This window comes from Capricornis sumatraensis, chromosome 1 (genome assembly GCF_032405125.1).
Source record: "Capricornis sumatraensis isolate serow.1 chromosome 1, serow.2, whole genome shotgun sequence".
Classification (NCBI taxonomy): Eukaryota; Metazoa; Chordata; class Mammalia; order Artiodactyla; family Bovidae; genus Capricornis; species Capricornis sumatraensis.
Genome location: NC_091069.1, coordinates 232,773,060 through 232,798,628, shown reverse-complemented (window position 1 = coordinate 232,798,628; position 25,569 = coordinate 232,773,060). Strand labels below are relative to the sequence as shown.

Sequence of the window (25,569 nt, the reverse complement as noted above, 5' to 3'; positions counted from 1 at the left end):
TCCTGACCTGCATATAGGTTTCTCAAGAGGCAGGTCAGGTGGTCTGGTATTCCCATCTCTTTCAGAATTTTCCAGAATTAGGTGTTAATATTACAATGCATTATATCCTAATACAAAAAGATAATTATTTCCTATGGAAATCATACCCTCTGCAAAGCAGAGACAATAAGGAATAGCAAAACAATAGAGCAGCTTTCAAATGATTTCTATAAGAAAGCTTATAATTTGTCACTAAGTTTGTAAAAATGAAAAAAAAAGGATGTGAGAAACAGAATGAAAATATTATTATCTACATAAGGGAGCTGATTTATTACTGTAAACAAAACACCTTCGTTTAACAAAAATATTTTCAAATCCAAAATCTGTGATCTTATCTGTCTCTGACTATGACTATTTTGGGTTTCCCTCATAGCTCAGATGCAAAAGAATCTGCCTACAGTGAGGGATACCTGGGCTCAATCCCTGAGTTGGGAAGTTTCCCTGGAGAAGGGAAAGGCTACCCACTGCAGTATTCTGGCCTGGAGAATTCCATGGACTATACAGTTGGAAAGAGTCGGACACGACTGAGTGACTTTCACTTCACTATCTGTCTCTGAAATGGACATATGCGATAGCAACAGCAAAATTCTCTAAGTCACTTCTTCATTACCATATAGAAAATAAACAGCCAATGGGAATTTGCTGTACAACTTGGAACTCAAACTGGGGCTCGAGATCAACTTAGAGGGGTGGGATGGGGAGGAAGATGGGAGGGAGGTTCCAAAGGGAGGGGACATACGTATATCTGTGTTTGACTCATGTTGATGTCTGGCAGAAACCAACACAATTCTATAAAGCAATTATTCTTTAATTAAAAATGAATTTAAAATTTAAAAAAGAAAGAAAAAAAAAGTCACTTCTTTAATTACATTATTATCTAGCAGCTAGCTCTGTAACTGTAGCACTTTATGTGATAAAGCCTGACTAAGAGGGAAACACATTATTGCTACAAATCTAAAAGGAACTCGGGACGGGGTGAGAAAGGAGGGAGGTCAAGAGGAAGGGGATATATGTATATATGTATACAGACAGCTGATTCACTTCACTGTACAGCAGAAACTAACAACACTGTAAATCAATTATATTTAATTGATCATTGTAATCAATTAAAAAAAAAAAAAGGAACCCAATCCATAAGTAGGGAGGGGCAAATAACATGAGATCATGCTGGAAGGGGATGAACTTATCTTAGGATGACTTTACACCTGGCCTGAAGCTTCTCACAACTCTCACCCCTCAACCCTGTCTCTATAGAGAGTTTGACAATGGAGACCTCTCCCTGCTGCTTCCTGTGATCTCTAGCTCAGTGCGTAAGGGGCAGTCACTAGCACAACTGTATTTGCATCTCCTGTCAGCAGGGATCTTGGTGAGATGAGTAGACTGGACTAAAATAAGACACCAACACACAAGTAAAACACCCCAGTGAAGGCAATTCTTGAGTTGCCAATCAATTAGGGCACTGTCTTCAAAGGAAGCTCTGTCAACTAGGCACTTAATGAAAACAAACGATGTTTACACTAGCATCTCAACAAATGAAGAACAAGAGCAGAAAGGCAAGATTTATATTTACTACCTGCATTTTATAAAAAATGAGATGTTATACGTCAGCCAGAAATTTTTGAAAGAAATGCTATCTGAGAAGTATTTGGGTTGGCCAAAAAGTTCATTCGGGGTTTTCCATAAAATGTTATGGCAACTTTTAGCCAGCCCAGTACTTTCTTGTCCCTTATGAATCGATAACCTTTTTGGTTTTATTAACTAAAATTATCTTTTTTCAGAGTTTTGCACTATATAAAAAAAGCTCAGATTTTAGTTAACCAAGGGAAAATTAAGGCAGTGCCTTTAAGCTCAATAAAGGAAACAACTGGCCATCAAATAAGCCTGTCTGAGAGAGACGTATTGAGTTACTATTGGATACAACATTGAACAATTACAGCTTTAAACAAAAAATAATGAGGTTTCAAAATTCCACATTTCCTCATTTTCTTTTTATCTATATGGACTTTGAGTAGCTCACTCAATTTTAAAGAATTAAGGGAACACTTTCCACATCATTTTGCAACAAAACATGAATGATGCTTGACCTGGAACGATTAACTCAGACAGTAAACAATTACTTTCATTCGGGCCCAGTATAAAAAGGAGGAGGGCCCGTGAGAGTCAAAACATGGTTGGAAATGGCTAATGTCCTTTGGAATTTGGTACAAAATGAAGATTCAGAAATTCTGAGGTATCGTTGCCGTACAATCTCTCACCAAGGTTTAGATTTTTTTTTTTAATGAGTATTTTGTTTTGTTTTACAAAAAGCAATGCTTTTTCTCTGGGGTTGCAAAGCTCAGTTTAAGTCTTCTCTTGGTCACGGTTGGTCTCATTGTTATTTCTGAGCTTTGTCTCAGCTGCACGTCACGATGATCAGCCCTCCGTGGTTTCAGTCATTCCACCAGTGTTATGTCTTATACCAATTCATGGAGCGTTTCACGGCTTTGACCCAGTTCCCCATATTCATTTCATATTCTTGCCATTTCTTCTGGGGCTTGAAAACCATTTCACTTTGCCTCAGTTTCTTTAGCTCTTCCTTGTCACTCCAAAACCCTATAGATGAAAAAATTTATTCTCAAGTTTGAAGGCAAATAATGAGCCCAAAAAGTTTACCTACAAACCTATGTGAACTGGTGCAAAGGTAAACAGTCACTACTTTAAAACACAATTCAAAATTTTTGTTGCTTTGAACTTTGTTAGATTGACTATCCCTGGGAATAATATACATTAGGATTTAACAAAAATCTTTTGGTTTCTAACTAGCAGAGTAATTTCTGTATGGAACGACACCAAATCATCTCTAGAACAACCATGTCTTGCCATCATTTAATTTCATGACTAGTTATTAAGAAAGAAAAAAAAACAAGTAAGAAATAGTATACTTTCTTTATATACAATTCTTAAAAAAAGATAAATTAAGATTTTTTTTTGGCCATGCTGCTCAACTTGCACAGGACCTTAATTCCCTGACCAGGGATTGAACCCGGGCCCATGGCAATGAAAGCATTGAATCCTAACCACTCGACCACCAGGGAATTCCCTAAATTAAGATTTCTATCATATATCTTGGAAGTAAGAAGCAATTCCCTAGGATAAGCATAAAATTAAAAACTGGGAATTAATATAATAAATAGTTTCTTTTTAAAACTCTTGCATTTCATGCAAGGCTTTCTTCTAATGTTTTCTGTCAGGTCACATTCTTTCTATTTACAAAGTCAGCATTTTAGATTGTATTTAAAGATATTAATTTATAGAAGTCATTAAAAGACTAGAAATAATTTTATTAGTATACTACACAATTGGATAAATCTAGTCTATGGGGTCACACAGAGTCAGACACGACTGAAGAGACTTAGCAGGAGTCATGAAAATAAATATGTTCTTAAAATTCATATTTTCAGAATTTATTATTTACACTTAAAGGCATATATATTTTCCAGTTCAGTTCAGTTCAGTCGCTCAGTCATGTTCAACTCTTTGCGACCCCATGAATTGCAGCACGCCAGGCCTCCCTGTTCATCACTAACTCCCAGAGTTCACTCAAACTCACATCCATCGAGTCAGTGATACCATCCAGCCATCTCATCCTCTGTCGTCCCCTTTTCCTCCTGCCCCCAATCCCGCCCAGCATCAGTGTCTTTTCCAATGAGTCAACTCTTATATATTTTTAAGAGTTCTTTTATTAAATATGTATTGAACACACCCAGTTTCTGGGTGAATTTTGAAAATACAGAGAATCTACATAGCCTTCATGTCTCAATTTTCTGAAAGAGAAATAATCCAATCAGAAATTTCAGATTTTCTAGGACTTTTCTGGTGGTCCAGTGGCTAACATTCTGCCCTCCCAATGCAGGGGGCCTGCATTCGATCCCTGGTCAGGGAACTAGATCCCGTATGCAGCAACTGAGAGTTCCCATGCCACAGTTAAGACCTGACACAGCCAAATAAATATAACGTAATCATTATTTAAAAAAAAAAAAAAAGAAAGAAATTTCAGATTTTCCAAGAAGGTAAAACTGCTCCCTATAGCTAGTAAAGTATCTTTTTGTTTTGAAATTAAATACAGATGATGTAAATACCATTCAAGCCACTATGTTACGTGCGAGAATAATTTGCCTGTGTTTTTTATTTAGTAGTAGTGTGTGCTCAATCGTGTCCAACTCTTTGCTATACCTCAGACTGTAGCCTGCTTCAAGAGACTCTGACATACTTAGTTTCATATGGTGATAAGTGTAGAACAATTTTGCTTATGAGCATTTGGCTTACTGTAATGATAAGCTTAATTTATCCAATTTTCAAGAGTTGTTTACATACTTAGAACATTTTTCTTGTTATAGTTCTAATTTTGCTCAGTTAGGCATGTGAAATTAGTAAAAACAACATCAACTATATTAAACTTAAGAGTTGAAATATATAGAGGAACTTAAATTTTTTAATGACGATGATAATTTAAGGGAAAGTTATTTTCTTCAACTTGAATTAATCAAACATCAATCAATGAACAAATGAAAGTAACTGTTTCAATTTTATTCCAAGATAACAGATTTTTAGTAGAATAAAGATTAAGACGACCTTAATTTGATTTGATGCTTTTTCGGTCCGTAACTTTAATTAATAAATAATAGCCTAAACTTTTAAGTGTAAGATATCTTGTTTTGTACAAACGCTCCTCCCTTCCATATAGGAACACAGGAAAGCACTCCCACAGTCTCAAGCATCATCCTGCTCCCTAGGGAACCCTCTAATTGGCCTCCCAACTAATTAGTGAAAACACTAGTTGCCAAAGCAATCTGTTCAAATGTAGGTCTATCCATATCCTTCTGCTTAAAATTCTTCAGTGGCTCGCCTATGCATTCAAGATCAAGTCCAAACTCCTCTTTAGGAAGAGGCACTGTGACTGGACGTATCTGTACCTCCTCAATCTCCCCTCTTGCTCTCATTCTATCAGCACCAGAATGAGCCAGGACCTTTGCACGAACTGCCTTCACTATTGGACCACTCACCCTCTATTCTCTCCTCACCTGGCTGAGTGCTAACCCCTTCAAAACTGAACTATACATTGTCTCCTCTGGGAAAACCTACACCTATTGCCTCATATGGCGGCTATTCACTGGGTTTATTACATAATAATGGGTTGGTTTGCCTGAGTGTTCCCAATGGAGACTCCCATAACTGGGACTGTGTCATTTAAACTTTAGTCCCAGCAGTGACTGTGGTAGCAGGAGCTAGACAAATGTTCAATAAATAGAAGAATAAAGTGGTTTCTAATACCAAAGATGGCTTTCCTGGTGGCTCAGTGGTAAAGAACCTGCCTGCTAATGCAGGAGACACAAGTTCAATCCCTGGGTCAGGAAGATCCCCTTGAGAAGGAAACTGCAACCCACTCCAGTATTCTTGCCTGGGAAATCCCATGGATAGAGGAGCCAGCAGGCTACAGTCCATGGGGTTGCAAAAGAGTCGGATAGGACTTAGCTGCTAAACAACAATAATGCATCAGAAAGTTTACCCAGAGAGACAAAGACCAGAGCAGGTGAGAATTAATTTTCCTGGCTTCATACTTCTCACTGAAGGAGAGCAGCAAGAATGGAAGAGGTGCAGCTAGACCCACCATAGAAGAGTACGGGTCATAGGAGTATTTTATGAGTGAAGGGTATGCATGTATGGAGTATATGGCCGCCAAGGCTTTCCAGATCTTTGGTGCAATTTTGTGCTTTGAGAGGAGAAATGCTATCTGTAAGAAATGGTTTTGCAAGACAGTTCTCATTTTCATAAAACCCACACATACCAACAGCAAGGCCAGCTAGAGAAGCTGCGCCTGAGCAGGACATATCAACGTGGACGGGTCTGTCTATAGTCTCATTAATCAGGTCTGAAGTCATCTGCATAATAAAACTGTTCTTACAAACTCCTCCATCTGCCCTGTGGGGAGCAAGATATTGGAGATAAATTACTGTAACAAAAGCATAAAAACATTATTATTCTTTTTAAAAAAGATACACACATCTTTGTTTAGATCCTTGATTTTATTTTTAAAGTTTAACTTTTTAATTCCAAAATTACGTCACTTAGCATTGACCTGAAGATCACAATTTTTAAACATTTTCCTTGTTCCTGCCATCAATTTTCCTACCTGCCCGGCTTGTCCTGCGACTAGTGACCAAGTGAACTAAGCTAACATAAAAATTCATTTGGACATTCTGGCAAAAAATACATGAAGCTTCCATAATAAAAAGATATCCACACACTCAAAAAAGAAACATTAAAGATTTTTATAATATACATATAGGTGCTACTGCTGCTGCTGCTGCTAAGTCGCTTCAGTCGTGTCCAACTCTGTGCGACCCCATAGACGGCAGCCCACCAGGCTCCGCCGTCCCTGGGATTCTCCAGGCAAGAACGCTGGAGTGGGTTGCCATTTCCTTCTCCAATGCGTGAAAGTGAAACGTGAAAGTGAAGTCGCTCAGTCGTGTCAACTCTTAACGACCCCATGGACTGCAGCCTACCAGGCTCCTCCATCCATGGGATTTTCCAGGCAAGAGTACTGGAGTGGGTTGCCATTGCCTTCTCCAATATAGGTGCTAAGAGCCTCTCAAATTCCATATTGGTCTATATTTTCCTTAAATCCAAAATTAGCTTTCCGTCCTCTCCAAATTCCTATGACCAAGAATTTTGTTGCAAAGAAGGTAACCATATGTTCTTTTTGAAATCCTGAATGATCATAATGATGAAAATACCAACAGCAGCTAGCACTGATTTCTAATTTCTAATGAAATCTCTTAGAAACAAAGTGTACATACCGGATTTTTCTTACAGGAATATGGATCTCTTTCTGCATCATCTCATATAACTGTTTGTTTCTAGTTAAAAAAAAAGAAACTACTTAGACACAATTCATATCATAATAATTTTCTATTTTTTCCAGTCTAAAATAGTAAAAACTGTGGTTTTATTTACATGATATTTATAAAATATGCAAAAGAAAACATTAAATATATTATGCTAACTGGACATCAATAACAGATGCTCAAATAAGCAAGAGATTCAGGGCCTTCTGTTTTTCACTGTGATACAAGAGAACATACTTTTTCTTTCAGAATTGAATTTAATCTATTACCATTCTTGCAAATACAAATGTAAAGCAAGTATCCATTTACTAGGTATGGATGACACACCATAGATGGCATTTTAAAAAAATCATAAAATATAAAAAATAATGATTTTATAATCAGAGAAAATGTAAACATTACAAGTGTTCCATTAGATCCATTCATGACAGTTCCATTCTTAATTTTAATAAGCTACACCTGACCCATAACAAAAGGGCCAAAGGGAATATACAGAAAGAATAGTCTTGGTGAGTCAATCTTTGAGTATCACAGCAGCATTATTAGTTAGGATTCTCCTTTATGAATCAGAAAACAAAAACTTTTCAAAGTACAAATTTTGAATTTTTTATTCATAATAAATTATATATTTTAAAAATCATTCAATTTTCAGATATCAAATCTAAAGTGGTACTGGTACTATTAATTGTGGAAAAAAGATGCAAAAAAATAGCAAATAGCAATAAGAATAGATTGTAGCATGTAGTATGAATTAAGAGTCTCATACTCTACTGACTGAGCTAGCTGGGCCATATTCAGTATGAATTAAACTAAAGGTATAAAGAATTAAAATTAAAAAAATATTTAATTTAGTTTAGTAGAAATTAATCAAGGGAAACAGCAATACTGTATGAGGAGGGGGTAGTTTAGGGCAGGTTGTGGTACCTGAAAGCTATAGACTCCAATATTGCTCGAACAAGGTGGTATTTATTGGTGGAAGGCTTCAAACCCATGAAAGAGGCACACGCACAGGGGTCATTTAATGGAGCCTAAAGTAGGAGACAGTAAGAATATATAATTATTGCTCTAAATTGTATCTGTAGACTTGAAAGTGTATTATATTAAAACAATAAAAATATAGCCATTTTAGGAAAAAAAGAATGCTTATTTAGAGACAGTTTTAACATAAACAACAGCCCCCAAATTATGTCAGTTATTCAAATAACTTTTTGATAGGACTTAAGCAAGGTTGAGTCACAGATATTAGATTTGTGAGTCGGATCTTCTGTTTGTGCCTGTACAAAGGAAAGGGTTTGAAGCCCAGAGTAATAAATTATGAAATGCTTAGCTAGATATATGAGGAAAATGAAAAGCAATGCTAGTATTTCCCCTTTTCTCCAACTGTAAAGTGTTTACACTGAAATTGTCTACCAAGTAGAAAGGCTTTTTGAAGATACTAAGTTAAGACTTCAATAAAACCACAATGCAAAAAATGTGTTTTTCAGTGTCATAATTTATATCCAATATAGTGTCAGACTTTCAAACTAAACTCTATTTCTTAGTTTACATAGTATTATTGACTAACATCAGAAACGACTCAACCTAACATTTGCCTTGAAAACGCCATAATTGAGCTGGAATTATGCATTCATCAGATGAAGTTTGGACTCATTTTCGCATCGCCAGAAATGCAAGACGATTCTGAGACAGGAAACTAAAACACAGAGTTCCCTGTCAGAGCTCGCCATCTCGGAAGGGAACAGACAGAACAGTTCCAACACACCCACACAAGGTCATGATGGAGGGACAGGCTGGGCTGTCAGGAAATTAAGGTGCCCAGAAGCACCTTCTAACTTCAGGGCCTGGCACATCTTTACCTGGAAAACTTCCTACCACACCTTCTACTAGTTAATCCTACTCCCCTTCCACAATTTGGCTCAGCTTCCTCTGGGAAAACTTCTAATCGCAGAGACTAGATCAGGTGCCCCACCATCCATTTTTTAAGGAATCCTGTAACTCCTCCTCATATCACGTGCCACAGTTCATCATCACATGTATCTGTGTTTGCTGAAACTTCCTCTTCCCCGCTACACCGTTAGCATCACAGGCAGAAACTCATCTGACGTGTTCACGTGTATCTCTGGGGCCTGGCACTGCACCTGCCCCTCACAAGGGATCAATACACATCTGCTGAATCCACGAACAAGCAATGCTTTTCCTAATGTCTCAACTGAAGGAATTCTGCTTTACATCTTATCTTTACCATGACCTAGATGTTCCTCCTCCTGTGATTTTATTTTGATAATTTTCCACAATCATTAATACATTTTGGTGATTCACACAGTAAAAGTTGACATACACTAAAGCTGGTCTATATACCAAATGACAGAAGACAGTAAAACAAAGATGGGTCAGCCTCAACCAGTTCAATTAGCCCCTAGTAATGTGCTAGGGCTTCCCTGGTGGCTCAGATGGTAAAAAACCCGCCTTCAATGTGGGAGACCTGGGTTTGATCCCTGGGTTGGGAAGACGCCCTAGAGGAGGACATGACAACCCACTCCAGTATTCTTGCTTGGAGAATCCCCATGGACAGAAGAGCCTGGTGGGCTACAGTCCACGGGGTCGCAAAGAGTTGGACACGACTGAACGACCAAGTACAGCACAGTATGCTATTTTTTTATTTTTATTTTTTGGGCACACCACGTGGCTTGTGGGATTTCAGTTCCCCCACCAGGGATTGAACCTACCCCGTGACAGTGAAATTTCCCTGGACTGTCAGGGAATTCCTTTACTACAGTTTTTTTCTTGCATAAAAATGACTTCTTCCAATATACCACATAAAATCTTGATAGAACTGGCCTGAAATCACTTTTGTACAAATAGCTATGAACATATTTTACCATTAGTAATAAGTCATCTTGAGGGGTTATAAATTCCATGGAAATCTAAAAATTTCTTTACAGGTTACAACGTCCCTGCATTTGTTAATCCAAGTGAATCTCTGTTTGGGATGATAAAACAGGAAAAACAAGATCCTTTGAAAAGGCCTGATCACATCTTGCCAGGGCAGACAGCCTCCAGCCACACCTCCAATCTATCACTGCCAAGCCCATCAAGGGAGCTCTCCAGAACCATCAACAGACCAGGAACAACAGGACTCAGCAAAGTCCTGTGTGGTTCCCTGAGCAAAACCAGCAGACTCCTGCCTGGGGCACAGACTACCTGCCCCAGCAGGCCCTTGTCCCCAGCGGAACTTCAGCCTAATTTCCTGGGGGCTTGCAGGATGGTTCATGCCCCCATGCCTCTTATCCTTGTCAATCTAGACCATAAAAGTAAGTTCCTCTGGCTCTAGTTGCCTTAGAAATATTATAAGAGTATTTTATGCTACACCAGGAAACAGCCTGGCCGAGTGGTTAAGAACTTGGACTTCAAAAAAAAAAAGAACTTGAACTTCAGAGTCCTACAAGCTAGCTGTGCCACTCACTGGCTGAGTGAGGCTGCCAGTCTGGGGTGTGAAACATGGCTGCTTTAGACAAGGATTCTTGTCCAAAGAATCTTTGTCTGCCAAGTGACAGAACGGCTCCAAATCTCAGTTTCCTCAGCTTCAGAATGGAGTGATGCAAGTATTTTCTACCTTATTGAGTTACTGAGCATTAAATAAGACAACACATGTGAAGAATTTATGACAGTGCCCAAAACACAGTACATATTCACAGGTTAGCTGCCACTACAATTTTTAGTTTAAGATTTTTTTTTTGATGAAGACCATTTTAAAAGTCTTTATTGACATGTTACAATATTGCTTCTAATATTTATGTCTTGGTTTTTTTCTGGCCAGTGAGGCATGTAGCATCTTAGTTCCCTGACCAGGGTTCAAACCCACACACTCTGCACTGGAAGGTGAAGTCCAAATCCCTGGAGCGCCAGGGACGTCCTCTCACAATTTTAATTTTAGTTGTCATTTCTTATTCAAACCCTTCCCACTACTACTCAATTTCTTCATAACTCTTTCACTATGCTTTCTCAAGATTCCCTTCCATTGTAAATCAACTCCCCTAAGCCTTAAGTAACTCTGAGATGTGTCTTCCACTGATTTTGTGGTTGGTTGCTCTAACAAGCCTGGCTCTGGGCTGGACAAATGGCTTCAACCACAGCCATTCAGTGGCAGGTCCTCAGGCTTCCACACCCCAGGACCAGGGGGACACTGTTCTAGTCTCCCATGACCACTGTCGGCCACTGTATCTCTGCTGTCAGCGTTTGCTAAGGTCTGTATCAACATCACGCTTTACCTCCCTTTCCCTTTCCATGGCTCAGACGTCCCAGTGATCACAGAACTAGGCGGGGAGTTCACAGTCCCTGCTGGCCACAGGGAGAGGAGGTCTTAGCAAACCACTTGAATCCTTGCCTAAAGCAGCCGTGTTTTGAACCCCTAAAGCTGCCACCACAACTGCAGGGCATGAACACAACTGACCCAAAGTCTACCGAGGCTTGAAAACACAAGCCCAATCAGATTCCTCCCCTGGAAATGTGAACGAGCAAACTCTTCAGAGGGAGCTGATGGGAAAAGATTGCACAAGGTGGAAGAAGGCTGTACTTATTTCCAAACTGTGAAAAGGCAGAAAGTTGAAGGATATGAATGACAATAAACAGAAGCTATGAGGAAGAAAGGGTACAGAGCAAAGCTGGTAAGGAGAAGAAAAAAGCAGAACCACAGGGAGACGGAAATCACAGAGAAGAACGCTGAGAATTACCAGGTCAGCTGCTAACTTCTCTCCATTCCCAGTGCTCAGGAGTGTGTGGACAGACAGCTCCCCTTGGGGGAGTGGAGGTAAGCAAGCCCATTCCTTGCAAATCTAAGAACCCTCACTGGAGCGTGCCTACTCATCTGCTGAAGACTGGCACTCAGCTCAAGGTCCTGTCCACCCTACTATGTATGGCCAACATCACAGTAACTTTAGCATCAAGTAAATGATGACTGATGCTTGCCTCTGATATCTGTGAGGGATGCTCTAGTTTAGCAACCCCCTCCCTAGACAAAGCCACAGCGGCTGTACCAATCAATGCCACCCAGTGTCCAACCTCATGCTCTAGCCCCTCTTGCCCACTCCCTACTGTGGCTGTCCCACACGTTTGTCTGTCCTTGAAGTTCCTCCAATGCCCCTTTCTCTGACGCCCCTGAGGTTATTAGGAGCCTTTCATATCTTGCCTTCCACTCTCTGCAGTTGTAACAGTATTCTAAAATCAAAGGCAGTATTACAGACACATGACCCTTTCTTCCTTCCATTCTCCTAGCCCGCATTTTCTCTAGTTGTTGATGCTGGCAGCTTATACGTGATCTCCCCACTATCTTCCGAACAGCTTAGTATCAACACACTATTGTTTGAATTAACTTTCAGTTTCCAATTCAGAGTTTCATGTCACATTAGGAAATAACTGTCGTGTGGTCCTCCCCCACGCCACCGCAACACACGGCCGGGTTACACGCATGGCAGGACAGGGATACTTTGTGAGCAACACAAAATTAAAGACCATATGAGTGATAGTGGGGTCTAATCTTTAGGACTCTAGCGTTACTTGGGGGTTTTTAATTATATATTTCATATTATTTTTACAGGGATATGAGTTGGTAGAGAAGTTAGACAGAGCTGCCAAGACAGTCACAGTGAGGTCCCAGAGCACATTTTTCAAAAAGGGAAGGACCCACAGTCAACTAATTAAACCCTCCCTTTGCTGATGACAACTCTTCATCTAACCTTCCCCCTCAAACCTCAATCAGACAAATATTCTGCACTCCCTGTCCTAGCATGGATGATCATCAGGTGCCTCGCACTGCTCTGAAGAAGATGCAGTACAGTCTCTTTATGTAGTCTATAACCTCTTAGTCTTTTAGGATAAAGTATACAGAAGGAAATTATCACAGATATTAAAATAATGCTCATTTAAAACTCTAGTTTAAAAAAAAAAAACAAAACTCTAGTTTGAAAATATGGTAATTTTAGGGATTTAAAACCACCCTGGATCTAATTCTATCTAATTCTTTTTCACCAGATTCTACATTATATTATCCAAACTTTTATTTTGTTTTGTTTGGTCTTATGTTTTCTAGGCTATGATGCATGGCATGAGGGATATTAGTTTCCCAGTCAGGGATCAAACCCATGCCCCTCACTCTGGAACTGGGGAGTCTTAACCACTGGACTGCCAAGGAAGTCCCCATCCAAACTTTTAAATTTGGGGTTTCTTGTAACTGATTGCTTGAGTATGGAAGAGACTAGAAGGAGGAGAAATTTAATTTTAGAAAGAGAAAATATTTAGTGGAGAGATTTAGAGGAGTATTAGAAAGACCAACTCCACCTCCCCACCCCCAAAAGGAATTTTGTTTATATAATTTAAAAGTCTTTGTAACAATATGCTAAAATTAAAGATAGTATCACAGATCTTTCAATTAAATACAAAATTAAATATTATAAAATCAACCCTAAACTGAGCTCACTTTTTAGTTAGGCAAAGTAACCAACATCCCACACCACAACAATTAACCAAAAGAACTTTTGATTAAAAAAAAAAAAAAGTTAATGAAACTTATAAACAACTGAAAAATATTGGTGTAGTATATACCTTAACATTACTTTTCCAATTCTCAGTGGTATACCTCCTGTAAGTAAAGATGCCAATTTACTGATCTATTTTCCCCCACTGAGAAATGGCTATTTTTGGTCATGATAAAGTAACCATGGGTCTTATGTAAAAGTTCTATAATAAACCTGCCAACTCAGTTTCCACAGAGATGGAGTTCTGAGCAGAAGCCAGGAGAATGTGCTCTTCCCTCCTGTGGAAGTCAGGCCAGATCGAAACCCAACTTCCGGGATTTCCCTGATGGTCCAGTGGTGTGGACTGGGCTCCCAATGCAGGGGGCACAGGTTCAACACTGGCTGGGGAACTAAGATCCTGCATGCAACATGGTGCACCCAAAATAAAAATGAAATAAAACACCGTTTAAAAAACACCACGCTGTAACAAACTTAAAGCTTGATAATCATTAAAGAAAAAACACAACTTCTCAGCCCTAGCAAGTACCTTTCCCCCCTTAGTTCTGTTCTGTGCTCACAGTTTCAGGTAAGGGAATGGCAGATATATAATATTAAGTGTGAGTAAGAAGAGGGAAGGGGCTTCCCAGGTGGCTCAGCAATAAAGAATATGCCTGCAATGCAGGAAACACTGACACGCGAGTTCAATCCCTGGGGTGGGAAGATCCCGTGGGGGAGGAAATGGCAACCCACTCCAGTATTCTTGCCAAGATAATCCCATGGACTGAGGAGCCTTATGAGCTCCAGTCCATGGGCTACAAAAGAGTCAGACATGAATGAGCAACTAAACAGCTAAACAACAAGAAAAGGGAAATGTTTATAATTGCAATTAACTTAAAAAAAAATACCTGCAATCCACTAAAAGATGGAACAAAATAAACTCCTTCAGAATCTTCCAAGCTTTTGGCCATTTTTTCAGTTTCAGCAGCATCTGTGAACAGATCTGCAAAAACAAAAACAAACAACAACCAAAAAAAAACACCCTAAAACAAAACGAAGAGGTTGAGGAGGGACAACAGAATTATGCTACATGACCAGCATTCACCTGCTTCAACATTTACTACAAACATTATGTGAAAGGTTGCTCACTTAAAAGGGTCAACAAAAAGGCAAGCAGCTCTAGTGTTAGTGGGTTCTCCCACTGCAAAGGTTTACAGCCCATGGAAGGAGTAAGAGAAAAAGAGGACCCTCATAGATGGGCTTTGTATGAGCAGGCCTTGGTTTTTCATTTAAATATCTTTGGGCTGATTAAAAATCAATTCTATGTGTTTTTTGGCATTAAAAAAAATATTCTAAAGACTAAAACAGTCAACCATATCAACCTATAACAACTAAGCGAGTCAACTGAAAAACTCTTCTATCTAATGAGTTCTATAAAGGGCTGGTAATACATATACTAAAAGTCAATCTTTATAAAACAAACAAAAATAAATCAAGATCTAATCTAGTATACATTTTTACTGAAGTATATAATATAAGAAGATGAACATAGGAAGACAAATAGCTCCTAAGTATATAGCTGGAAGAATTTTCAGTGTGGATACACTCAGGAAGCCAACACCAAGATCAAGATACCAATTGCTTTTGTTCAACAACATGCTTGTGAGCTTCCTTCATTTTGTTACAAGCAGCTGTGCTTCACTCATTCTCACCAAACACAATTCATTCAACTATTCTACAACTGATATATATATATAAGTAGTTTCCAGTTTTTGGCTAATATAAACAGCCACTTTAAATATACATGTATCTTCCTTTTGGTAAGAATATGTACATATTTCTGGTTGTTATATGCCAAGGGATGGAATTGTGAGTCCTAGGATTTTCATATTTACATTAGCTTTATCAGACATTGCCAAATCATTTTCCAAAGTGGGTTTAAAAAGAAAAAAAAAATTTAAGGCTCCTGTCAGCCATATGAGAGTTCCAGTTACTCTATATTCTTACTAACAATTGATACTGTCTATGCTTTTCATTTTCACTATTAGTTGGAATTGCACAATAGCTTGATTTCTTACTTCTCTGTTAACTAATGAAATTGAAATATTTTTCAATTGGCCATTTGGATACATTTGTTGGTAAAGTGACTCCTGACTAAGCATGTGAGAATGACAGCATAGATCACATGAAAAGGATCAGGACTTGGTCATAATAAATACTGTTGGCCTTACACAGTAATAAAGAAAAATTTATTAAAGACCAGAAGATTAAGAAACATTTATGATAAAACTGCAGTGCAGGAGATGCATGTTTGATCCCCTGGAGAAGGAAATGGAAACCCACTCCAGTATTTTTGACTAGGAAAACCCAAAACTAGAGGACCCTGGTGGGCTATGGTCCATGGGGCCGCAAAGAGTCAGACATGACTGAGCACGCATGCACGTGTGATAAGACTAACATTAATATGGACTGCTCAATAATTATTGCAAATTTTACTCAAAATGACAGTTATTTAGATCCATAAGTTACATTCATTTGTTCAAAATGTCCAGATAACACTTCAAAAACTAATATATGAAGAGGAAAATACTGCTCTTAAAATCTATATATTTAAGAAATCATGTCCAAATGTCTAACTTTTAAAATCAAGATGTGGAAACTATACTAAATGGCTGGTTTGAGGGAAGATTTTGATAACAGACAAGGAAACAGGGGGAAAAAAAAATCTAGTTTGTTCACATTCTTTACTGGTTATTCTGTTCTTGCTTGAGGAATTTCTCTAAATAATCTTCTACTTAAACTGTTCTCATATGAGCTTCTTGACGGCAAGTCTTTAGGAGTAAACAGACTTCACTCAGTCTCTCCCACTGAATGCAACTAAGCCACCTGGATGGAATCCTGGATGGATTACAGCAGAGCTATCTGAGGACACAAAAGAATAAGCAGGCAGTCCAACCAGGAAACTGTGACTACCACCAAACCGGCAGTGAGTTTCCTCTTTTTTATTTTCTCTGCTATCTCCTGTCCTAGAGCCAGGGACAGCATGAAACCTGAAACTTGGGTCTGCACTCTGGGAGTAATTACAAAGAGCTTCTGAGGAAGCCCTCTCTTTCTGATTTGAGCAGGAGGAGGAGTCAGGCGTCTCCTACAGAACAGAGAGTGGGGAAATAATCCCCTTGTTCTTGTTTTTTGAATGATTTTTCATTCTACCTGAATGAGAGAGAAAAAATATTGTACTTTCAAGTTTTTGCAAAAACAAATAGGAGAGAGAAACCAAAACCCAAATACCCATTCCACTATTCTTGCTGGAAAACCCCATGGACAAAGGAGCCTGGAGGGCTACAGTCCATGGAGTCGCAAAGAATCAGACACGACTGAGTGACTAACACACACACATGCATAAGCAATCCTGGACTGGATTCTGTAGTGGAAAAAATTGCCATGAACGACAGGACTGGGACATATGACAAAATTGGAAAGTAGATTGTAAACCTGATGAAAGTACTGGACCCAATGTTAAGTTTTCTGAAGTTAATAATCCCACTTGAGGGATTCTTGTTCTTGGGAAGATAATATTTCTAAGAATATTAGGAAGAGGAGAATATTAGTAAGAAGATATTCTTGTTCTTAGGAAATAACACAGTGAAATACTACAGGAAAAGGAGTAAGATACATGCAATCTATTACCAAAGAGCTGAGAAAATTATATAGATATTTATCTATTTTATAGCATATTGGGGATTTCACTGGTGGCTCACTGGTAAAAAATGGGCCTGCCAATACCGGGTATGAGGATTTGATCCCTGGGTCAGGAAAAGCCCCTGGAGAGGGAAATGTCAACCCACTCCATTATTCTCACCTGGAGAATTTCAAGGACAAAGGAACATGGCGGGCTACAGTCCACGGGGTCGCAAAGAGTCAGACACGACTGAGCAACTAAGCAACAACAACAAGAGCATACTGGATGGAAAGATGAATGGGTGGATAATAGATAAAGCAGTCACGGAAAGATGTTGAAACATGGCAAATCTGGGATAAAGGTATATAAGAATTTTTGTATTATTTTTACAATTTTGAAATCATTTCAAAACAAAAAGCTGAAACAGTTCTCATTTCCTCTGTCTCTCCATATACGTAGTTATACGTAACTTAGAGATGTTTAAAAGAAAAATAAATAAATAAAAGAGATCAGTTTACCAATTACCTTTTTATTATTCTCTCTCAATTTCATGATTTGCATACCTTTGCCATTTTTGGCTTAGAAATTTAAAATGCTTCTCTTTATTTGCTTATTAATAAGCATTCATCATTTTCCTCCTAGTATTTTTTTTAATTTTCTGTTTTATAGAATTACAGTCATTTTCTTTACTTTCTACTATTAAATTGTGTTTCCAATGCATTCCTTGGCTCTATGCTACCTTAGAAAAGATATTTTCAAGTTTCCAAGTGGCTAAGTACCATTTAAATACTGTTTTTACTGTTCATTTGACTATTCTAACTGTATTACATAACAAGCTGCGATGTTCCACTCTTGCTTTTCCAAGTATGGCACTGAGAAAAGGATTTGGTGGCGGTGGCTGTTGTGTATGCATGTCTGTGTGTGTGTGTGAGAGAGAAACAGAAAGAAGAATGAAAAACAGAAAACATGTACACTCTGTCGCCTATACTTGATCAACAATTTGCCCCACAAATGACACATCACAGAATTAAAAGCATTTGTGGGAAGGAAGAAAAAAAGAATACCATTTTGAAGCATCCAATAGAAATACTACTTTCTTTTGTAGACCAAGCATGAACACACATGAAATCTTTAAGCCTGGCTTAATTAGGAGCTCTTGGTATTAAGATCAATTCAACCTCCTAAAAGGATATCAAAAACTATGTTCTTAATGTAAGAAAACAAACTATTTACATTACAGTAAGAAAACTTAATCAGTTCGGTATAAGAGCAGCTCAAATAAAATAGAACAAAGAGAAGTCTGGCCTGCTACCAGGGCAAAATATATTTTTATTTGGAATCACTTTATTTGCATCCTTTGCTTTCTCCATTTTGAGATTTTCTGTTCTAGTTCTTTTGAGTAATTTCTTCAGACAGAACTACTGCAAGGCCAAGACATGTGCCTTCTGCACTTAATCTGAATGCCTTAGTCAGGCCCTGGAAAACTGGCTCACTGTTCTTTGTTCTCTGTAACTTGTAGATGTAGTTCCACTTTCCAAACTTTACAACTAACTTCCATGCTGATCTGATTCTCTCCTCTTTAGAAACAAACTATTCTTTCTATCTTGACTCTTTTCTTTATTCTTGAGATTCACACAATTCATCTACCTATGACTGTCTTAGTTTGTACCTTTTTTAACTTGGTAAAGCCATTTCACTCTGAAAACTTAGGTCTGTCTTCAGCTCAGGAAAGGTTATTTTCAATTCTCTCTTCAATTTTTACATTTTCATAATTCTGTTTCCATAATTTCATTTTCATATTCCAGAAAAGAGACTATTATTGGTCACATATTTTTTTTCCTCTGATCTTTCCTCTATCAATATGTATCTCACATTTAGTTTGCTGTAGTGTATCGAACTTGGTCACCCTCCTTCAAGGGGCTGTGTATCCTTAAATATTTTGTGCTCTCTTTCAGGTCAGGCCTGCTGGGGCTGGCAGGCAGTGAAAGGTAAGGGAATGAACACCCTTGGCTCTCGGGTTTCTCAAACTATGAGAAAGATTGGGCCTCTCCCTTCAGCCTGGAGGAGGAGTAATCAGAAAAATCAGTACAAGTGTCCGTCTCTATCAGGCTCTCCTAGGGTGATCAGGCTCAGCTCTTGCTTCTCCACAGCTGAGGGGATCTGCTCTTGGCTGGGCTGGCTCGATCCATAGTGAACATCCTCAATAAACAGCATCCTCAACAGCCTCTAGCATGTTCACCAGTAACATTCTGTTGGTGCCCTCTACAGACCCTGTGTCTGCAGTCTCCTTGACAGCTCAAGGCTTCCTTTGTGGCTGGGCAGGCTCCACTCCAGCTGCAGCCATATGTAGCTTACTGTTTGTCATCCCAGCAGGAAGCAAGAGGGATGCAAGACCACGAACAAAGACACTAGTCACTAGTAATAACATACACCATTCACCACCACCTAATTAGTTCCTAGAGGAGAGAATGTTTATCTCATCTTCTCTAATGAGAGAGGCTGTTATCTCTCTTGGGAAGATACCCAGAGAGAAGAAATCAGTTTTACTTTATTTCTAGTAAACAAGAGTCCTGGGTAACTTTCAATGTATGCTCAGAGTCTGATGGGGATTGCCTGGAGCAGGCAGATGTGACATGTAGCAATTAAAAATGAAACTGCTAGGGAAAAGATGTCTCCTGACCCACATCACGGGAGGACAACAGAGATGGGAACTGTCTCAGTCGCAGAAAAGAAACGGTGCATTCTTTCAGTTCCTTAAATGGCCCATGCCCCTCTCTCCTCAGGGCCTTCTTCACTGGTCCTCTCTGCTTGGGCTGCTCCTTGACCAGCTGCCTCCCTCATCTGTCCAATCACTCTTGTTTCTCCTTCAGGGCTCAGCTGAAATATCACTTCTTTAAAGAAGCCTGCTGGGTCCCCGTACCAGACAAAGCCCTCCCTTTAGAAAAGGATCATTGGTTCTATTTATACTTCTCCGTCCTGGTATTTAACACTGTTTTTTTTTTTTTCCCAATTATTCATTTAATATACATCTTCCCTGCTAGACTATGACCTTCATGAAGGCAGGAAGTGTCTGCCTTACTCCTAGGTGTCTCCTAGCACGGAGTTCCGGGCTTGTACTTAGCACTCAATTATTTGTTAAGTGAATAAAAGCTGGAAGACGTAAACATATTTCTAAGATTGTGATGCCAAATAGAACAAAGAGTGAAGGGGAACAGAGATGGACCAGATGAAAAGGAAAAAGAGACGATCCCACAGGGACTCAAATGGGGCAGTTAACATAGGGAGTAAGGGGGAAAAGTGAGAGAGAACTGGCCTATGTAAAAAGACTAAGAAAATAAAATTTAAAAATGAAGATGGAACTGGTTTAGAAGAGCTTTTACACCTAAGCCTGAAGTGTCCACCCCAGAAAAGGGGTAGAAGGAAGCCACCATTCAGAATGGTACAAACCAAGAACATCACACAGAGACATAAAGGCTCAGAATACACATCCCCAAGAAAGTGACCAGGTTACTTAGGCTCTGATACACTGTGTCTCTCCTGAATATAATTCAGTTATTTTTTCTAAATTAATTAATTAATTGTAATTAATAATTATATAACTGTTTTACATATGTATATTATAATATACTATAATTAAGTTTATCTAATTATTAATTGTAATTAATAATTAATATAATTCAGTTATTAATTCACAGATATTACAGTGAATTCTCAGGATAGAAAGAGATATATTAAAATAAAGGTCAACTTTTTGCATGAATTTCAGACAGGTATATACCAGTAATTTAATAAATACCACTGCGTAGTTCTGTTAATAATAAAAATTTTAAAGTAAATAATTCAACTCTGAATTCTCTCTCTCTTCAGTCAGACATTGGTTTCTTGTTTCCTGCCAGAGATGGGACTGGCCTTTGGTGGGGCTCCTTATGCCTCCACTGAAAACACATCACTTTTCTAGGTCAGGGCCATTTAGCTCCACCTCCCAGAAAATAGTTTCATCACTTGAGAGTCACAGTGACTGAGCCTCAAGCCAGCAAAGCAGTGGAAATGATTTCCACTGGCAATGTGCACATGCTGTCATAAGGAACTAGGGAAAGATCTTTTTTTTCAGTGAGGAATGTGAAGTCCTTCTGCTTTTCCTTTGCATCTTTTAGGAAGGAGCAAAATTAATAAAAGGAAAAATTAAAAAAATATTTATATATAACCTATATTTTCTATTTCTTTTTTGCTTGTTTTTTTGGTCACACTGTGCAGCTTGTGGGATCTTACTTCCCTAACAAGGAAATGACCCCTCACCCTTGGCAGTACAGGTGCAGAGGCTTGACTACTGGACCTCCAGAGAATTTCCCATATTTTCTATTTCTGATAATTCTGAGTTGACTTAAAAACACATGTCCAAAAATGGAAAGTAGTACATTTAAAGAAGAGATTTTACGTGATAAAAACTTTTCAAGTAAACATCTGCTTTTTGGTAGCAGATATCTTAAGCTTATAATGAAGGTACAGAGAAACAGAAAGAAAGAAAGGAGGAAGCAGAGATTGGTATTTTCCTCCAGATTGTATGTTTTCTGCCAACAGAACTATTTTTGTCTTTAAACAAAATCAGCTTAGTTCAAATCAGCAAAGTAAAAAGCCAGACCTTCTCAAAATTTAATCATCAGAGATAGCTATTGTTAATACTTAGGTATACAGCATTACATACTGCATGTATTAAATATGGTTATGTAATATACAGACTGTTCATTGTTCACAATAGCCAAAAAGTAGAAACAACCCAGATGCCCATCAACTGATGAGTGGATAAACCATGGCACATGCATATAATGGAAAATTATTCAGCAATAAAAAGAAATGAAGCAATGATACATGCTAAAATATGGGTGAGTGAAAGAAGCCAGTTATAACAGACCACATACTGTTTGATTCCATCCCTATGAAATTTCCAGAATACACAAATCTATTGACACAGAAAGTAGATTAACAGCAGCTTAGGGCTGGGGCGTGGGGTGTGAAATGGGGAATCACCACCAATGGGTATGGGGGTTTCTTTTAGGAAGAACAAAAAAATTCTAAATTTAGCTTGTGGTGTGGACATAAAGATCAGACTTGTGGTTGCCAGGAGGGAGCAGGGGAAAAGAGAGAGAAGGCTGGGAATTTGGAGTTGGTAGATGCAAACTATTACATTTAGAATGGATAAACAACAAGGTCCTACTGTACAGTGCAGGGAACTATATCCAATCCCCTGAGATAAACCATAATGGAAAAGAATATTAAAAAAAGAATGTATATACATGTAAAATGAAGTCACTTTGCTGTGACTAGCCCAGAGATTGGCACAACAATGTAAATCAAGTATACTTCAATCCTGCCAGGGTCCTCTGTCCATGGAATTTATCCAGGCAAGAATACTGGAGTAGGTTGCCATTTCCTTCTCCAGGGGATTTTCCCAACCCAGGGATTGAACCTACATCTCCTGCATTGGCAAGGGGATTCTTTACCAACTGAGCTACCAGTATACTCCATTATAAAATAAAATTTAAAAACAGAGGCTGACGGAACCAGGGCCATACTCTTATGTATGACACTGCATAGCTCCTCCATAGTAGGTTTTCTCTCATACATGACACTATCCATGACACTGAGAATATTATAAAGGCAATTTAAACTATTCTAAATGAAGAAATCAAAGACTTCTGAGCAGCCAGTGAAAAACAGGAGCATATTTTAAATGGATGGAAGGAGAATAAAAGGAGGGCTCTCCAGGGAAAGCCAGGACAGGTCACAACTGGAAGGGAGAGGAGGTTTCCAGAGATCACTTAAGTCTAACTTTGCAGACTCAGAATTTTGATTAGACACAGTCACAGACCAACTAGACAGTGAAGAACAAAGATGACAGACAATGAATGCATCACAAAATAGTGGCTCTATCCATGGAATTCTCCAGACAAGAATATTAGAGCAGGAAGCCATTTCTTTCTCCAGGGGATCTTCCTAACCCAGGGATCAAACCGGGGTCTCCTGCATTGCAGGCAGATTCTTTACCATTTGAGCCATCAGGGAGGCCCATATTTTCTTCTAGTATGTGCCATTTTATTTTGAGTTTCATTCAAACAATCCATTCATTCCCTGCTGATTAGATCATGTGGTTGTCTTGAGTTAGGGCTGGCCTATCAATGAAAGCCATTTAGAAGATAACTTACCTAACTGTTGAGCCCACTCTATGGCAGTGCCTGTGTCTCCCGCATTGCCTTCAGCTAAGCACACCACTTCTTGGCCGATCTTCCACCCAATTAATGGATAAAAGCCTCAAAAACAAATAAACAATATAAGTCACATAATAAAGAGTGAATTCATTACAGAGGTGTCTGCAGTGGAGCTATCTGATTATCTCAAAAACTAGCAACATGCCTGTGGAGTCAGACTGCCTGAGTTCAAATCCCAGCCCTGTCTCATTTTCTAGGTGTGGTTTTACAAGTTTCTAACTTCTTAGCTTCAGTTTTCTTGACTGTAGAGCGGCCTACCTCAGAGAGCTCCTGTGAGAATAAACTGAGTTAATACAGAAAAAGAATAAGTGCCTGGCATAGAATATGAACAATATATATTAGCTTTTATTAGCTATAAGCATATCTATGTCTCTAGAAACACAAAAACAATATTTTAATTGAGAAAGTAATGCTTATTACAAGATTTGTTTGTTAGAGAACTAACCATGTTATTGCATTTATCTGCAGTTTCTAAATAAGGTTTCTAAATAGAAACAACAATCATTTACCTTTTTTTTTCCACTTAATTTTTATAAAGATCATTTTTCTAGCTTTCATTTTCCCAATTAAGGGAAAATGAAGAACAGTAGGGAGGATGAAAGACAGGAACAAGATTTTAAAATCCACCTCTAAGTAACCATGTTAAAGGACCAGGGCTCAGACTAAAAGCCCCAAGCGCTTCCGAGTGTAGTTACACAATCTAAATTTCTTCGATTCTGCATTCCAGGATTTCTTCGATTAGGGAGAACAAATTCTTAGCAGTTGTTATTAAAATTCTAAATATACAGGACTTCCTACTCCAGTATTCTTGCCTAAAGAATTCCATGGACTTCTGAAGAGCCTAGCGGGCTACAGTCCATAGGGTCACAGAGGGTCAGACATGACTAACTAACACACTCCCTGGTGGTCCAGTGGTTAAGACCCCATGCTTTCACCACAGGGGCTAGGGGTTCCATCCCTGGTCAGGAAACTGTTAATAAGATCCCGCATGCCATACTGTGAGCCAAAAAAAATAAATTAGAATGAAACCCTAAATACACATGCATCCCTAGTTGAGAAGTACCAACCCCAAAAATATTCACGAAAAGAATAAATCCCAACACATGAAAGAAATTTTAGACACCTAGAAAGATGATTCAAATAAACATAACAAGTGTTAAAGGTAAATCTTTGAAAAGCTGACCAAAATATCCTAATCTTGCTGAATTTTTCCATAGAATCCTGGTTATTATTTAGTGTTTTTAATTAAAAGAATAAAAGCAAGTAGGTATTGACTATCTCTCAGAAGAATAATGAAAAATATTACAGAATATCCTTAATATAAAATAGGAAAGTAGTGTCACAATAGTTAAGTGAGTGAAAAAAATGGTATTTCATTAACAAATAGGATAAATTCTAACTCCTTACCTCCAACACTCTGTTGAGGGTTACTTCCAGTATTAATATCCAAAAACGTCCCAGTTCCCATGGTTAACTTCACATCTCCTGTCTGAAAGCAGCATTCTCCAAACATGGCTGATTGCTGGTCTGCGACCTGCCAAAGACAAACAAATCTAAGGTCTTTATGCCTTTAGCAGTGTTCCATTTCACTGTATCCCACTATCTTACTCACTGTAGTCTCATGGTTCAATATTTTCTTTCCTTTTTTTTCTTTTTCCTTTAAACAAACTCCCTGGAGAGAACATAGTAACAACTATATAACAGGAGTCTCTCTAGGACTATAACATTATGTGGAAAACTAACATCTCTCGGGAATTTTTAGTGGGCAATCTGGGCTTCCCTGATGGCTCCCATGGTAAAGCGTCTGCCTGTAATGCGGGAGACCCGAGTTCGATTCCTGGGTCGGGAAGGTCTCCTGGAGAAGGAAATGGCAATCCACTCCAGCACTCTTGCCTGGAAAATCCCATGGACGGAAGAGCCTGATAGGCTACAGTCCATGGGGTGACAAAGAGTCGGACACGACTGAGCGACTTCACTTCACTACTTGACCACTTTGAAGAATCATAAGAATAATCTTCATAACAAAAGTCAGAATAAAATTGTGCAGAAAAAAACAGCTAAGGCTGGTCATTTGCAACTTGCAAGCACCTTCATTCATTAGTCAAAATAACGGACCACACCAATTTCCCTTTTAAGAAGTAGCATAGGTGAATAAGTAGATGTAGGTTAAAACCATGTATTTCCCAACCATACATTTT

The 25,569-nt window shown here is 38.6% G+C and overlaps 1 protein-coding gene across 1 annotated transcript in view; it reads right to left on the bottom strand.

Annotated features, from left to right (window-relative positions):
- Positions 1 to 1,003: 1,003 nt before the first annotated feature.
- The window catches only part of GK5 (glycerol kinase 5), a 76,024-nt gene continuing 51,458 nt past the window's right edge, over positions 1,004 to 25,569 (bottom strand). Inside the window, exons 10-16 of the mRNA XM_068975444.1 lie at positions 24,779 to 24,905; positions 23,309 to 23,413; positions 14,338 to 14,432; positions 7,848 to 7,951; positions 6,876 to 6,935; positions 5,864 to 5,997; positions 1,004 to 2,631 (exon numbers count right to left, since the gene is read on the bottom strand). Of these exons, the coding sequence (XP_068831545.1) occupies positions 2,486 to 2,631; positions 5,864 to 5,997; positions 6,876 to 6,935; positions 7,848 to 7,951; positions 14,338 to 14,432; positions 23,309 to 23,413; positions 24,779 to 24,905 (771 nt within the window). The 3' untranslated portion in view covers positions 1,004 to 2,485. The remainder of the gene's footprint in view (positions 2,632 to 5,863; positions 5,998 to 6,875; positions 6,936 to 7,847; positions 7,952 to 14,337; positions 14,433 to 23,308; positions 23,414 to 24,778; positions 24,906 to 25,569) is intronic.